Here is a 15,848-nt window from a genome sequence, read left to right as displayed (position 1 = left end):
ACACAATTACTACGCCATGCCCAGTTGTTACTTATTCATTTCTAATTTAGTACACACACATACAAATACAGAAGAAGAAACATGGAATTTATTACAGAGTTATGCATTTTATTTAACATTACAGTGATAGTATGTTCACCGTAATATAACAGAGACCCCACATACTCCATCGCTATGCCGCAACTGACACAAGCCGAGCATAAGAGGAGCAGGAAGCAGGATGAGAGCGGTAAAAGGAATCAAATGGACTGAACCATTGCAAGGCAGTGGAGTATTTCAGACGCTACGTTCACAATTTTGTTTTGTTTTACTTTCTTTATCTTGTCATCTAGCGTTTTTCATCATATTCAGGCCTATCCCTTCCTTTATTGAGGAAAAGAGTTTTAAAAATGCTATAATTTTATCAATGCTTGGGTTGCACCCCAAAAACGGGCCCGTTACTCCCATGTCATGAGATATTAGATAGTGATGGGAATTTCGGCTCATTTTAGAGAAGTGACTCTTTCAATTCGGCTCAATAAAAAGAGCCGACTCTTTCAGTTCCGAGACGAGTCTACAGATTTTTACTTTACTCTAAGCAATATTTGACCACAAATAATGTAATATTAGGCTCAAAATAAAATAATGATGAATAAATTCATGATTAACAAATTATTGAAAATGTATAATTTTTTGTTTGTTGATAGGAATGAGTGGAGAGTTGTTGTAAAAGGATAGTGGGATGTGTGGAAGCGCGATCTAAGAGATGGCCATGGCACCCGTACGATGCGGCAGGGGTAAACCAGTGAAAGCTGTCGGGCCCTTCTGTTGAACAAAAGAGTTTGTTGTGTTACCTTTACCCGAGTGACATGGCCGCTTTCTTGTGTCCCGTTTCATTTGGAGGGACGAAAGCATGACCAACTTTGGTGCCGAGGTGCCTAACTTGTTTGGGTGTTTGGGCATTTTGGGTTGGCCATGGTCAAAAAATGTATTTGTTGCTATTATTTTCCTTTTTTATTTTCTTTGTTATTGTATGTGTTTGTCTTGCTGTCGGTCACCCCACTTGAGGGTTAGAATAGAATAGAATAGAATAGAATAGAATAGAATAGAATAGAATAGAATATACCTTTATTGTCATTGTTACAAAATGGGTTAACATATTGTGACAACGAAATTGGGCATGACACTCCAGTTTTACAGTTGGTTATGACCAAGGTAGATAGATAGATGGATAGAATAATTTTCCAATATTACAATGGACTTTATTGTTTCACATGAACATTTAACTGCTTTAGACATTTCACTTTTTTTACTTAACTACGTTAGTCAACACAGAATCTTTGAAAGTATCCCAATTCCTACATCTACAGTATTATTCGAAATAAAAGAAAATAACTTTTGACTATTTACAATTCGACTTGTAAACAATTTAGACTCAAACTACACAGAACCCATGAAAAAACACAAAAGACATGAATTAAAATGTGTAATTTTCATTCTAAAAATTTTCCTGCTTTGATTTACTTCTTTTTTACTTATTTGCCTTTTGACCTCATTATAGTACTCCCCCTCTTCTAGACACAGAAAGGACGCAACGCATATCGACCAATCGCTTGCTCCTTCAAGGGAAAAGTTGACAGAGAAAGAAAAGGGGAGCCAGCTCCGGATTGGTGGAAACACGGCTCCCATTGGTCAACTCAAAGAGCCGGCTCATAGAGTCTTTACGTCCGCGAAAGCCGCTTCACAAAATCAGGTGTGCCCTAAATCGGCTACCGTAGTCTGTGAACTAAAGCCTGCTAACGATTAGCTTTCCCTCGCGCGTCCATTCCTTAGTTCCTTTAGCACGACATTTTGTGTTTTTTTTTTTCTGTTTTTGTTTTTGTTTTGCTCACCAAGCTGAGCCTAAATTCTAATTTATTTCCCCCTTTCAATCTTTATTTGTCTTAGGAGACAGTTAAGCGCCGCTAACAAGACAGTGTTGTTTTAGCTAATTATCCAGCAGCAACGAAGAAGCCATTGTCATGTCTTACAGGAAAGCCCTCAAGCTAATTTGTGGTGTCGCCGGAGGCTCCGCCGCCCTTGCCCTGGCGGCCGCTGCCGCCGATTCTCGAGGATTTTTCGGAGGGAAGCGAACCGAGGCGGGCGGTCGCTGGTCCGAACTATCCGTGATTCAAGCCGCGCAACCGGCATGGATGGCGGCGAGCGTCACGCCAGCCCCGACTGGACACGTGTGGGACAGCAACTGGGACAAGTTAGTCATTTGGCCGTTTTCTTAAATGTTACTTGACTAAACGAGGTCTCATTCAAGACTGAAAACACGTTGTAAACCATGGGTCACCGACGTTGCAGAAAAGCTCCTTTTTGTTACTTTATGGCCCCATTGGGCTACCATTTTGATTGCATTTCTAAAGTGACAACTTATAATGTCATTACTATGTTGTTACCCTGCAACTACCAGTTTGTAAACTTTTAATTATTAATTGTTAAATAAAATTAGTCAACCACTAAAACACCAAGCCAGTCAGAAATCACACTTCCTGAAATATTACAATGATCCATCACCAGTGTTAGGCTTGCAACTTTAAAAAAGTAATCAGTTACAGTTACTCACTAGTTCTTCTAGTCAAGTCATGTTTATTTGTGACGCCCTCACAGGGGTGCACAGACCAAATATCATTGCAAACCACAGAATATTATGACACAATCCTCTGATCTAAAACCTACATGAGTGCAAATAATACACAGATATTGTCAACATAAAATATAGGTTATTCATACAGGGAGTGCAGAATTATTAGGCAAATGAGTATTTTGACCACATCATCCTCTTTATGCATGTTGTCTTACTCCAAGCTGTATAGGCTCGAAAGCCTACTACCAATTAAGCATATCAGGTGATGTGCATCTCTGTAATGAGAAGGGGTGTGGTCTAATGACATCAACACCCTATATCAGGTGTGCATAATTATTAGGCAACTTCCTTTCCTTTGGCAAAATGGGTCAGAAGAGGGACTTGACAGGCTCTGAAAAGTCAAAAATAGTGAGATATCTTGCAGAGGGATGCAGCACTCTTAAAATTGCCAAGCCTCTGAAGCGTGATCATCGAACAATCAAGCGTTACATTCAAAATAGTCAACAGGGTCGCAAGAAGCGTGTAGAAAAACCAAGGCGCAAAATAACTGCCCGTGAACTGAGAAAAGTCAAGCGTACAACTGCCAAGATGCCACTTGCCACCAGTTTTGCCATATTTCAGAGCTGCAACATCACTGGAGTGCCCAAAAGCACAAGGTGTGCAATACTCAGAGACATGGCCAAGGTAAGAACGGCTGAAAAACGACCACCACTGAACAAGACACACAAGCTGAAACGTCAAGACTGGGCCAAGAAAAATCTCAAGACGGATTTTTCTAAGGTTTTATGGACTGATGAAATGAGAGTGAGTCTTGATGGGCCAGATGGATGGGCTGTGGCTGGATCGGTAAAGGGCAGAGAGCTCCAGTCCGCCTCAGACGCCAGCAAGGTGGAGGTGGGGTACTGGTATGGGCTGGTATCATCAAAGATGAGCTTGTGGGGCCTTTTCGGGTTGAGGATGGACTCAAGCTCAACTCCCAGTCCTACTGCCAGTTTCTGGAAGACACCTTCTTCAAGCAGTGGTACAGGAAGAAGTCCGCATCCTTCAAGAAAAACGTGATTTTCATGCAGGACAACGCTCCATCACACGCATCCAAGTACTCCACAGCGTGGCTGGCAAGAAAGGGTCTAAAAGAAGAAAAACTAATGACATGGCCTCCTTGTTCACCTGATCTGAACCCCATAGAGAACCTGTGGTCCCTCATCAAATGTGAGATTTACAAGGAGGGAAAACAGTACACCTCTCTGAACAGTGTCTGGGAGGCTGTGGTTGCTGCTGCACGCAATGTTGATCGTGAACAGATCAAAGCACTGACAGAATCCATGGATGGAAGGATTTTGAGTGTCCTTGCAAAGAAAGGTGGCTATATTGGTCACTGATTTGTTTTTGTTTTGTTTTTGAATGTCAGAAATGTATATTTGTGAATGTTGAGCTGTTATATTGGTTTCCCTGATGAAAATAAATAATTGAAATGGGTATACATTTGTTTTTTGTTAAGTTGCCTAATAATTATGCACAGTAATAGTCACCTGCACACACAGATATCCTCCTAAAATAGCTAAAACTAAAAAAGCCCCACTCCAACTTCCAAAATATTCAGCTTTGATATTAATGAGACTTTTGGGTTCATTAAGAACATGGTTGTTGTTCAATAATAAAATTAATCCTCAAAAATACAACTTGCCTAATAATTCTGCACTCCCTGTATGCTATAGAATAGAAGTGCATTTTAAGCTTAGATTTAAACCGTTCCACTGAGGTTGCGGATCGGATCTCGGGGGGAAGAGCATTCCACAGCACCGGGGCCCGAATGGAGAACGCTCTCGAGCCTGCATAACTGAGTAATAAATTCCTCCTCTATGGCTAAGTGAACTGGTAATTTCTTACCAGGGAAAATAACTATTTCTGCTACCTGTAAATTTATTTTGTACTGTTTTCAACATTACTGACGCACTACTAATTATTATTCTATGACATTGGCTGCAGCTCGGTAAACGTTTGATCACGGGCCACATCTGGCCTTGCAGTCAGGACTTTGGACATGCCTGGATACGCTTTCCAATGATATGTGGCATGGTGTATTTCAGTGACCGGTGACATCTTGAAGAGCATCTTTGCGTCTCAACAGTCTGATGGCCTGGTACTAATTACAAACAAAAATGGTCATATGATTTTGTCTAGACAAGGGGCATTGTACGGCTTTATCCACTGCTTCTAAAGTTTTGTTACTGTCAGAGCTCACACCCCTGGTATAAAAGTTAGTATCAGCCATATTTGTGAATCAAACAGCTTTGTTTTGTACCTGATTTGTGTCCGGGAAATTCTCCATTAAAATTAAAAGAAAAACTCAACAGAAGTGCACTTATTTTACCCACAACAACCCGGATATAAAAAGAACACGTGAAGGAAGAAATGTCATTCCTCTTCAAGAGCCTCATTTTGTGTTCTTTTTTTAGGATGTCTGGTCTTAAAGGCATCAGAAACACATAAACTTGTTTTTACTTGCTATTTTTGAGTGGTACATTCCAAACAAAACCAAAAAAGTCCAAATAGCTCGTCTTTTGCAGGAGAGAACTTTCTGTGCTCTCTCACGGCAAGAAGGAGAATGCGACGGAAGATCCCAGCTCGGAGCAGGACAACTGCAAACCAAAAGCAACACGCAACATCCTCCTCATCAGACATTCGCAGTACAACCTGAGCGGAAGCAGCGACAAAGAACGTATCCTCACCCCCTTGGGTCTGATTTATTTTTTTTTTTTTTTAGGATTCACACTTGTCTATCAGTGCATACTGTGTTGAAGTATAGCGTTAGTAGGAACCTCAAGAGCAATAGTCTCGACTGTTTTTAAAGTCTCCCTCTTCCGGTACAGGCACAAAACATCATTGCTTATATAAGTCTGACAACTATTAGAGTCAACAAATCAGCATTGTTGGAAGAGGGTGACATCAATAACAGGCAAGATTATGGCTCTTGCGGACCAGCACGATGAAATTCCTGAAAGTGCTCGCTGAAGTGTTAGTTCATGTCAGAACTCGGAATATCTGGATTCTAATTAAATGCACACAATTCCATTATAAACTAATTGTTAGTTTATGTTGTACCTATCATACGCAAATCAATTGCGAAAATGGATGCACCTTCATGAGTATTTTTATTTATTATTATTTTGTGGGCACCTGAAGGGAAACCCCAAGCACATCTTATTGCTCCCTTTGAGAAAAGACGAATTGTATCCAGTAATAACTGATGAAAAGATGAGCCGGCAACTCACTAGGCCTACGGAGCACTGGGGAAAATCCTTGCTGTGGTGTTAGCAATTGTCAAAATGGCTGCCCCTTGAGATGGTTAAAAAAAGTAGCTAAAAGAAAAAAACTTAGTTAGCAGCCTTTGTTTGTGGCTTTTTATTTGGGCACGGCACAAAAAAACGTTAACCACTAATTAACTAAAGGAAAAACAACAAAATATTTGCACAAAAACAGCTGTACATACACTGAATGATACAACACATAAACATGTGCCCAAAGGGAGCATGCCTACCCCTATTCCTTCTTTTGCGTTCAGGAAAGGACTACCGTAAATTCCGGACTATAGAGCGCACCTGATTATAAGCCGCACCCACCACATTTTAAGAGGAAAACCGATTTTGTACTTACACAAGCCGCACCTGTATATAAGCCGCATGCGCCCACGTTGAAAAATGTAACACAAAATTAACCCAAACCGACTCTAAGTCCTGCAATTGAAACTGAATGTCCTTCATAAAAGTACACAGTCCAAAAATCACAGCCGGCAAAATGAATGGAAAATGATACCGGCACTTAAGGTTTGATGCAGACCTGCAGAGTCCGGGTCCCGTTTAAAGTAATCCAAGGAAAAAAAGTGTATATTTCCAAAGGTAAGGGTGGGAAAAAAATATATCCACTATTGCCCGCCGTGTCCACAAATACACACCTTTACCGGTCTCCACTTCCCGTCAGCCCGCCTTTTTTACGCCCCTTTTTTTTAATTCGCTCGTGCAAAACATATCAGAAAAGGGTCCAAAATAAATACAATTAAATACATTACAAAAATATACAGTTGCTAATACATATAATACATGGTTACACATATTTACAAAAAAAAGAAGGTACACCGAGAGAGTTTTCAAAGCTTTAATAATAATAATATAACTTTCATCCCAAATGGTGCCTGTGACAGGGCAGTTAATGGTAGCAGCACGCTCGCAACACTGTAAACCGGTCTGTTAAAAAAAACATACCGTACTTGGAAAAATCACGGTAAACCGTCCTCATCTTCCTCCTTAGAACTGAAGCCATCAAAGTCGTATTTCTCAGTGTCGGAAAGAAACTTTGTCATATAGACGTTGTCCCAAGCTCCCGCAGCCTCACTCGCGCTGTCATTGTTGCTTGAACTCTCATCCACTCCTGATTCTGTGCCCTTGTCTCCGTCACGCAGCAGACCGGCTTTTCGCAACCCGTTGGTGATGGTGGATTTTTGATGTGCCTTTCCTTTTGCATTTTGCATGATGAGGGTATGTTCACGCTAATTTAATTAATGCACAAGCAAGAAGTTGCAGTCTTCCTCAGCGCATATATTCCACCGGTCTAAATCTTACCCTTTGTACTCGAGCGCCACTGGCGGCCGTTAGAATAATTACATAAATTGGCCGCATCACTGAATAAGCCGCAGGGTTGAAAGTTTGAGAAAAAAGTAGCGGCTTATAGGCCGGAATTTACGGTGTATTGCAAGCTGCAGAGTTTTAAATGTATTGAAAAGTAGCGACTTGTAGTCCTAAATTTACTGTGCAAAGGTCCTTGTTCGGCGAATAAAAACTTCTCAAGGAATGCTGTTACATTTTGCCCACTGAGCAACAGTTGTCTCCTCAATGATCTGTGAAACTCTCTCGTGTGCGTCTCTTCAGGTCGGGAACAAGCAGAGTTTACGGGTCACCGCCTTTCTACTTTGGGACTGAAATACAATGTTCTGATCCATTCCAGCATGGCCCGAGCCACTGAGACGGCGCACATTATAAGCAAGCACCTTCCAGGTAAGGATCCTAACCTTGAAGTAAGGCGATGTATTTCTTTAAGGGTTGCAACTTACTATTGATTTCATAATCAATTACTCTGTTGATTATTTTTTCAATTCATCTACTCCTCAAAGACATCTCTAATTTCCTCCTTTTTATACAAATATTGACGTTTTGGACGGATAGAAAAGAAGGGCACTAAACCACAAAATATTCTGTAATATAAAACTATAAAAAAATACAAGTGTTTGTCAATTAACTTTACATTAAATAAAAATACATGCAAATGAATGCTACACACCTGCAAATATGTAAAATACACTTTTCTTAGCGCCTTATCCAAAGATCATATTATATTTACACTTATCATACAAAGTAAAAAAGAGAGCAGTATGTTTCCATTTAAGTGTAGGTATTTTTTTAAATTCCAAAATTATATCAAAAATGTAACCCCATTTTCAAAATTTGGTCAATAAATTTGTTTTGCGGAGTTACATTTTGGAATGTGATAAACATTTCCACCATGAAAAATTCCTATGAATAGAATTTATTTCTTGGGTATAGTTAAACATGTTCTTATTATTACTTTTCTTTTTACTTTATGTATTTTATGTACTTATTTTCTGTTTATTTCTTTTTCCCGTATTTCTGATACACTATTCCCTTGAAAATTGTTAACTTGGTTTCATGATGAAACAAACACTTCAAAGTTGAAACATTCGTGCGGATTTTGAACGCAATGTTCAATATTTAGGATTTAATATGTGTAAAATACATTTTCATAAAACAGTCTTGGCGCCCTCTGCCAGGCCAAAGCGGCACGGCAAATCCCAGCGTCACAACAGAATGGTGCTATTTGCATTGATTTAACGTCCTCTGTGGCTCTTAAAACACATGACACAACGACTCGATGATCTATTTAGGTGCCAACGTTTTTAATCCTCGGTTTTAATCGATATTGATTAGTTGTTGCAGCCCTAATTTATTTATGTACTGAACTCAGGCGTGGAGCTACTGAGCTGCGACTTGCTTCGTGAAGGCGCGCCCATCCAGCCGGTTCCACCCGTCTCTCATTGGAAGCCTGAAGCTGTGGTGAGAGAAGCAGCCTTCTTTCTATCTCTTGTTAGCTTTCTGCATCCCAAGAGAATCAAATAAGGAACTCTGAGCACCAAATCGCAGGGCCAGTGTTGGGCACTTTACTGAAAAACATTCATTAGTTACAGTTGCGAGTTACTTCATTTAAATAGTACAGACTGCTCTACTTACGAAGGAGGTATGTTTAAGGCTTGTATAAGTAACCTGTGTTGTTTTGTTCTAAAGTTTAACTTACAGTTCGAACAAGTCAGAGTCCGACCAAAAATTTTGAGAAATTCTTGCTTCGGTGTTGGGTCAAAAAAATCGGAGTTCGAACGCCGGTAATGCGTGAGTGCGTACGCTAGGGTGCGATGCTGAGCGGCGTACGGGTGTAGATCGCTCTTTTCGTGACCAACTGTTATCGTGTGCGGACGTGCTTTGTTTTGCTTTCGCTTTTAATATAGGTGTACGAAGTGTTTTAGCCCCTAATTATGCCTCTGAAGAAAGTCAGTGCAAGCAGCAAAGTTGCTACAGATGAAAAAAGAAAAGTAGTGCATACAACTATTGCATTTAAGAAAGAAATAATAGCAAAATATGAAGGTGTGCGAGCGCCTTCTGCTGACCACCACAAAGGTAAGAAATCATATTCATAATTCTTTATCCTTTTTTTATTTTTACACGTTCATGTTAGCGTAATCTTTCGTACGGAAGATTACGATAACGCAGACGAAAGATTAGCCTGGGTAAGCTTTATGTTTACGTTAAACATTCAAGGTAAACATTCAGGGTGTTGGAACGGAGCCCAACATTCAGGGTGTTGGAACGTAGCCCCTTTCCACTGAACCTCTCACCACTTGTGCTAAATGACTTGTAAACGACCTGATTTTTTTATTTTTACACGTTCATTTTGGCGTAATCTTTTGTACAGAAGATTACGATAACGCAAACGTACGATTAGCCTGGGTTAGCTTTATGTTTACGTTAAACATTCAAGGTAAATATTCAGGGTGATGGAACGGATTAAAACGATTTACATTATTTTTAATGGAAAAAATGATTTCGGTGATCAAACGAATCGGTTTTCGAACAGGGCTCTGGAACAGATTATGGTCGAGAACCGAGGTTCCACTGTACTTGTGGAAGATGGGCTTCAAGAGTTAAGCTACTTCCTCATCTGTGGTAGAAAGTGAGCGAAACCTTACCATTTTCTCAACCGCATCAAGCTTTCTTATTCAACTTTCATTTCGAAAGAAACGGCTCGCCTCTTCTTTACACTTTACACCAACCATATTGAATGGGTGCGCGAGATATTAATCAATAAAAATGTCAGTTATTAGCACGCTAGAGATACAGGATAGAATGTTTGCACACAAACTAGAAAGAGGAAGTGGATTTTTTTCTTTCTGAGTGGATGCTGGGTGACCTCTCACAGCGCCACACGCTAGTAGTGGCGGAAAAAAGCACTGCGGTAGTGTCCTATACTCGGAAAAGGGTGCACACAATACAAAACTTACAACAATGTCCGGATAAAAATGTTCATATTGAACAGTTAACGGTAAGCTGCCCTTTTCCACAACGTATGCATTCAGAATACGAAACTCTGCAGTTACGTCTGAAAACGTTTAAGAGACCCTTCTAGTGGAGAAATACATTTTATTTTTTTGCCAACATTATTTATATAATACAAACCAGGAGCAAAATGGACCACAGTGTAAAATAAATTTGTATTTAAAAAAAATCCCCGGTTGATGGCAGTACCCCTTGGGCCATTTAGCCTTTGGCTTTCTGTAAGAATTTTAGCCTACCGCATATCCGACATGGCGACTGTAAATAAAAAAAGGAAGTCGACTGTGAGTGTTGCCGCTTTCAGGACAAGTGGAAATTTGAGTAATTTTTTCTGCAATCAGAAATGACTGAGTCTGCCTAATGTTCTAAAAGACTGTGTTCATAGCATACTTTAGTATATCTGCCCATTATTTTCCCAACTGATGCGTTATTGTCGACCTAATTGTATACTCAAGTTCATTCGAACCATCTTCCTGCGTTATTTTGCCAAACCAACACACTCTGGATGAAGTGTGTATTATTTGGCCACTCCGTTTTGCGGTACTCTACGTTCCCACTATATTTAAACTTTGTCACCCACAAATCAAGTCCTCAATTTGTACAACCGAATCCAACAGCAGTGGAAGTTATCTATCAAAACCCATTCTGTTCTCTTTTAGTATAATCTGAGTCATTGTCAGGTCGCTAGGGTTTTCCTTTAATTTTCGAGGAATGATGTCAAGCCAATGCATTATGGTTTATCACTGCAGAAACCACCAATGACAACGGCACAAAACACATGTGTGTTGCAATCTGGCACTACTCTCCAGAGTATGGTTGCCTTGCGCTTTTGTCTAGAAATATTGGGCTCACATTTTATGTGTCAAAGCCCTCATTTGAATTTTCTTTTGGCGCAGTAGTGAAATATGTGCTCGTCTTTGTAATATTTAATTATAATTTACAGTACTTGTTCCTGAGAAAAGGCATTCTTTTCGAGATAATCCAGTTAGTCCCAACACTGGTCATGGTGGCTTTTAACTTTCCTTGCTATCTTCTAGCAGTACCACGAAGACGGGGCTCGAATCGAGGCAGCCTTCCGCCGCTACATCCACCGGGCAGACCCCAAACAGAAGGAGGACAGCTACGAGATCATCGTGTGTCATGCCAACGTCATCCGCTACTTTGTTTGCCGGTTTGTGTCATTTCATTGAGACATTTTTTCTGTTTTTTACATTTAGAAATGAAATGAGTCAGTGTTTCCTGTAGAATTTTGAGATTTTGGTGGGTGGACAGTTTAGAGGGATCCAGGGGCATGCTCCTGGAAGAAAATTTTATACATTTTAGATTTAAACGCATCGATCAGGTGCATTTTTAGAGCAAAATCAAGAATCTGGGTCTATGATGAATATGTTCCCTTGTAATCCAATGAATGAAAAATACACCATTTATGAAAGGCAATGACTTAGCAAACAGGTCAAAGTCAAAAACAAGTTATTATAAAGCATCGTAAATGAGACGGGAGTTTGATGCAAAAAAAAAAAATCTGCTCATCATCTAATAAGACTAAAAATAACTAGTGTTGTTCCTCTACCGTACTCCATATGACATTTAAATGTAATTAAACCGTATACGCATATCGGCTATGTGGTAAATTTTTAGTATTGAATATCAGTAGCGCTGCTTTTATGATTGCTGCTATGACAAGTTGACAGTTCTTCTTTGGTGGTTTGCAGTAAGGGTGGACAATACTGGGAATTATCGGTATTGATCAGTTGCAAGTCAATATATAGTAGTGTCGATCGATACTGATACTTTAAAAACAGCTAAAACAATTTTAGGCACTAAAATATTTCATTTTTATACGATGACTACATTGCAAACGTTTACAGTATACAAAACTAATGGAAATATTTCTATTACTGTTTCAGAAGGAAAGTCAAAAGAGCCATACTAAAAAAATACTATATAAAACAATATCTAGTAGAGAACTGAAATAGCTTCCCTGAAAAAATATTTTGAAAACAAAGTCAGTAACGCAATTAAAGTGTCAGTTTGTTGACTCTGTTGCCATGGTGACAACGAGTTTAAAGGTTTTTGTTCAGGAACATCATGTTTACATTTTTTGTTACGCTAGTTGCTCTCTGCAGGCTGAGTTTTTTTTTTTTCATGTGTTGTGTTGAATTGTTTTGTGTTCCCACTTTACTGCCCAATTGGAACAAGGCATCGATTTTGCTGTAGTTGCGCTTACGGTTTACATCTGTCATTCGTAGGTTCTGGTAGCGGTGGGAACATAGATTTGGCCCTTATGCCTAGCAGGTAGAATGCTGTGGCAGGCTAAGTAGGGAGATTTGCTAAAAGTGTGCCTGCCAGGCAGCCCTTTGAGACTCTGTGATTAAGGGCTATACAAATAAAAATGACTTGACTTGATTTGACTAAACAGGGTTGCCAGGTTGCCTCCTAAGCTCACCAGTGCTGCGTTATTGTCATTTTCGGTTGACTGAGTATTTACCCTATTTTGAATAATATACCTGATAATAATCGTAGTAATAGCTAATAAATTGTTGAAATTCAAATAAATTACAGTTCATCGGCTTAATAAACCAAAAAAGTCCTTTAATGATGATTATTTTAAGCAATTAAGAGAACAGAAGGAAAATCGATTCATGTATTCAACAATTTTTTATTGATTTTTTTTTTTTTTTTGTATTGATTTTACAGGAAATACAACAAACTAAATACCAATTTATGTTTTTTAAAGCGAATGAGCAAAAAATGTGCAGTTTCTTTCAATTAGCTATCTGACTACCTTTTTATCTTTGCAGCTAGACATTTTCCTACATTTTTAGGTATTTAGCTAGTGATCTACCTAGCTTTTTACATTTTTCGTATGCTAGCTAATATTTCATCTATCTTTTTCTAGTTATCAAGCTAAATTGTGGCCTCCTTTCTAGCTAGCTAACTAGCTTTTTTATCCCTTTATCTGGCTATTTAGTTTGCTTTTCACTCTTTTTAGCTCTCTAGCCCCCTTCTATTTATTTACCCGTTTACTTTTCTAGCTAACTATCAAGCTGCTTTTAGCTATTTAGCTAGCCATCTATCTAAGTTGCTATTCTAGAAATTCATATCAAACTGGGTGCCCTCAGCGCTAATTAGTAACAAAAAGAAGCTCGATGCTCAAAAAAGGTTGGAGACGCCTGCTGTAAACCATGGCGGTCCTCCACGTTTTCCCTCCGGTATGGGGAATACCGTGTTTGTTCTTTAAATATGCTATTTATTGTTTGACTGTTAATGGTGTCCTCTATTCTCAGGGCCCTGCAATTTCCACCCGAGGGTTGGTTACGCATGGGACTGAACAACGGCAGCATCACGTGGCTTACCATTCGCCCCAGCGGCCGAGTGTCGCTCCACACGCTCGGCGATGCCGGATTCATGCCGCCGGACAAATTAACACGAACCTGAGTCCTTAACGCACTTCTGGGTTTTGATCGGCACGGCCCGCCGTTTGAAATGTTAAAGCTCGGTTTTCTCAGGTGTCTTCTGATATTCAAATGTTTGTTGTTAAACTGGCACCATGTGAAGTTGGGGCGCTTTAGTGGGTGATCGCTCTGCAGCAATGTTCATGCCAGGCAAAAGTGAGGGAACTGACTTTTTTATAGAAGAACGGTTCTTAATTAATGAGGGTTTTTGTAGCTATCAGATCGTTTATTGTTCCTGGAAGAGCACTAAGAATGGATACTTTGTTATATTTCTTGAAAAAAAGACTGAAGGCATACAAATTCCAAATAATTATTCTACTGTACATTTAAGTGCTAGCACCCCAAACGTTGAAGTTGAGGTCGTTTTGCTTTGTGGTGTTAGCTTATCACAGAAGATGCCATATTGCGACTGATGATGTCGCTTTTGTTTTCTATTTGTACTGTTGTGGGCTGAAACATCTTCGTTGTTTACTTCAATAAAGAGCAATAAAAAAGGAAGTTCCCAAACATGTATCCAATCCATTGTGTAGTGGCAGAACTAGTGCAAATTAAACTGTGACGACTGTCCTTCGTCCCACAAAAAGAATTTTAAAAATTTCGATTTGATCACATTTTATGGACTAGAAGGCGCACCTAAAAACAACAAAAATTGCCTGAATTTCGAAAGTGCGCCTTATAATCAAGTGCACCTTATAGGCTGGAAATGGTTGGTTTCCTTAGTGACTAATGTTGTATGGGCACCATTTCCTCTGGTGTGTCTTGGTCAGTTACAGCCTGGTGGTGCCCATTTCTCTCCAGGCCAACAAATGTTTTCCAACCGGTCTCAAACCTGGAACCCTTTGCGTTTCGGGCGAATGTGTGAACCACTGGAAAGAGAGTACATAAAATCAGAAATGCATTAATACAGCGAAAAACCTCTACAGTGTAGTAAATAAGTACTTGGAACACCCTGCTATTTTGCTATTTCTCCCACTTCGAAATCATGGAGGGGTCTGAAATTTTCATTTTAGGTGCATGTCCACTGTGAAAGAGATAAACTAAAAAGAAAAATCCAGAAATCACTGAATGATTTTTTTTAACGATTTGTTTGTGTGATACAGCTGCAAATAAGCATTTCAACCCCTGAGACATTGAATGTTGTTATTTGGCACAATAGCCTTTGTTTGCTATTACAGAGGCCAAACGTTTCCTGTAGTCTTTCACCAGGTTTGCACACACTGCAGGAGGGAGCTTTGCCCACCGCTCCACACAGATTTTCTCTAGATCAGTCAGGTTTCTGGGCTGTCGCTGAGAAACATGAAATTTGAGCTCCCTCCAAAGATTTTCGTTTGGGTTCAGGTCTGGAGACTGGCTGGGCCGTGGCAGAACCTTGATGTGCTTCTTACAGAGCCACTCTTTGGTTTTCCTGGCTTTATGCTTCGGTTTGTTGTCGTCAATGCTCTGACTGAGGGAAGGAGGTTGTTCCCCAAAATCTCACAATACATGGCCCCAGTCATCCTTTCTTTAAAGCAGTCCACAGAACACTTCTTTGCTCTTGGGATCACCAGAACCGGAACTCTCAGATCGTAGGCTTCGGACCGGGACGTAGGGGGAAATCAGATCTGAAAGATAACAGGGAGCAAGTCCATGTATGATTTTGTATAATACTAAGAGAACCTTGAAATCACGTCTAAGGCTAACAATGCAGGTTAGCCAAAATCGGTGTGATGTGATCGTACTTTTTTGTCCTAGTTAAAAGCCTAGCTGCGGCATTTTGTACTAGCTGAAGAGACTTGATTCTAGACTTCGGGAGACCAGAGAGTAGTGCATTACAGTAATCGAGACGGGAGGTAACAAACGCATGAATTATAATTTCCGCATCCGACTGAGACAGTATTGAGCGGATTTTAGCAATGTTACGAAGATGGAAGAAAGCGGTTCTAGTAATTTTCTTTACATGCATTTCAAAGGATAGATCAGGGTCAAATATGACACCTAAATTTTTAACTGAGTCACTCTGTGTGATGTGACATTTGTCAATGTTCACAGCAGTTTTTGAGAATAAGTCACGGCATTTAGATGGACCAATGACTAACATTTCGGTCTTTTCAGAGTTAAGACGCAAGAAATTGA

General features: G+C 39.8%; 1 protein-coding gene across 2 annotated transcripts; it reads left to right on the top strand.

Annotated features, from left to right (window-relative positions):
- Positions 1-1,717: 1,717 nt before the first annotated feature.
- On the top strand, positions 1,718-14,243 carry pgam5 (PGAM family member 5, serine/threonine protein phosphatase, mitochondrial). Of its 2 annotated transcripts, none has more exons than XM_088335588.1 (6): positions 1,718-2,230; positions 5,179-5,348; positions 7,534-7,659; positions 8,645-8,733; positions 11,322-11,452; positions 13,569-14,243. In XM_088335588.1, exons 1-6 carry the CDS (start codon positions 2,001-2,003, stop codon positions 13,717-13,719), a joined length of 897 nt encoding a protein of 298 aa, XP_088191714.1. In that variant the 5' UTR covers positions 1,718-2,000; the 3' UTR covers positions 13,720-14,243. The 2 variants fall into 2 exon arrangements, with proteins under 2 accessions (XP_088191714.1, XP_088191713.1); XM_088335587.1 differs by having other exon boundaries at positions 11,319-11,452.
- Positions 14,244-15,848: the final 1,605 nt, after the last annotated feature.

Source organism: Urocampus carinirostris, chromosome 5 (assembly GCF_059441175.1).
Source record: "Urocampus carinirostris isolate Australia breed hairy pipefish chromosome 5, RoL_Ucar_1.0, whole genome shotgun sequence".
NCBI lineage: Eukaryota > Metazoa > Chordata > Actinopteri > Syngnathiformes > Syngnathidae > Urocampus > Urocampus carinirostris.
Note: the sequence above shows the minus strand (reverse complement) of the source record. Positions and strands in the feature narration are given on the sequence as shown.

Coding starts and splice junctions, on each gene's coding strand:
- pgam5 (XM_088335587.1), top strand. CDS start 2,001: ATGTCTTACAGGAAAGCCCTCAAGCTAATTTGTGGTGTCGCCGGAGGC. Junction 2,231..5,178: donor TGGGACAGCAACTGGGACAA/GTTAGTCATTTG, acceptor CGTCTTTTGCAG/GAGAGAACTTTCTGTGCTCT. Junction 7,660..8,644: donor TATAAGCAAGCACCTTCCAG/GTAAGGATCCTA, acceptor TACTGAACTCAG/GCGTGGAGCTACTGAGCTGC.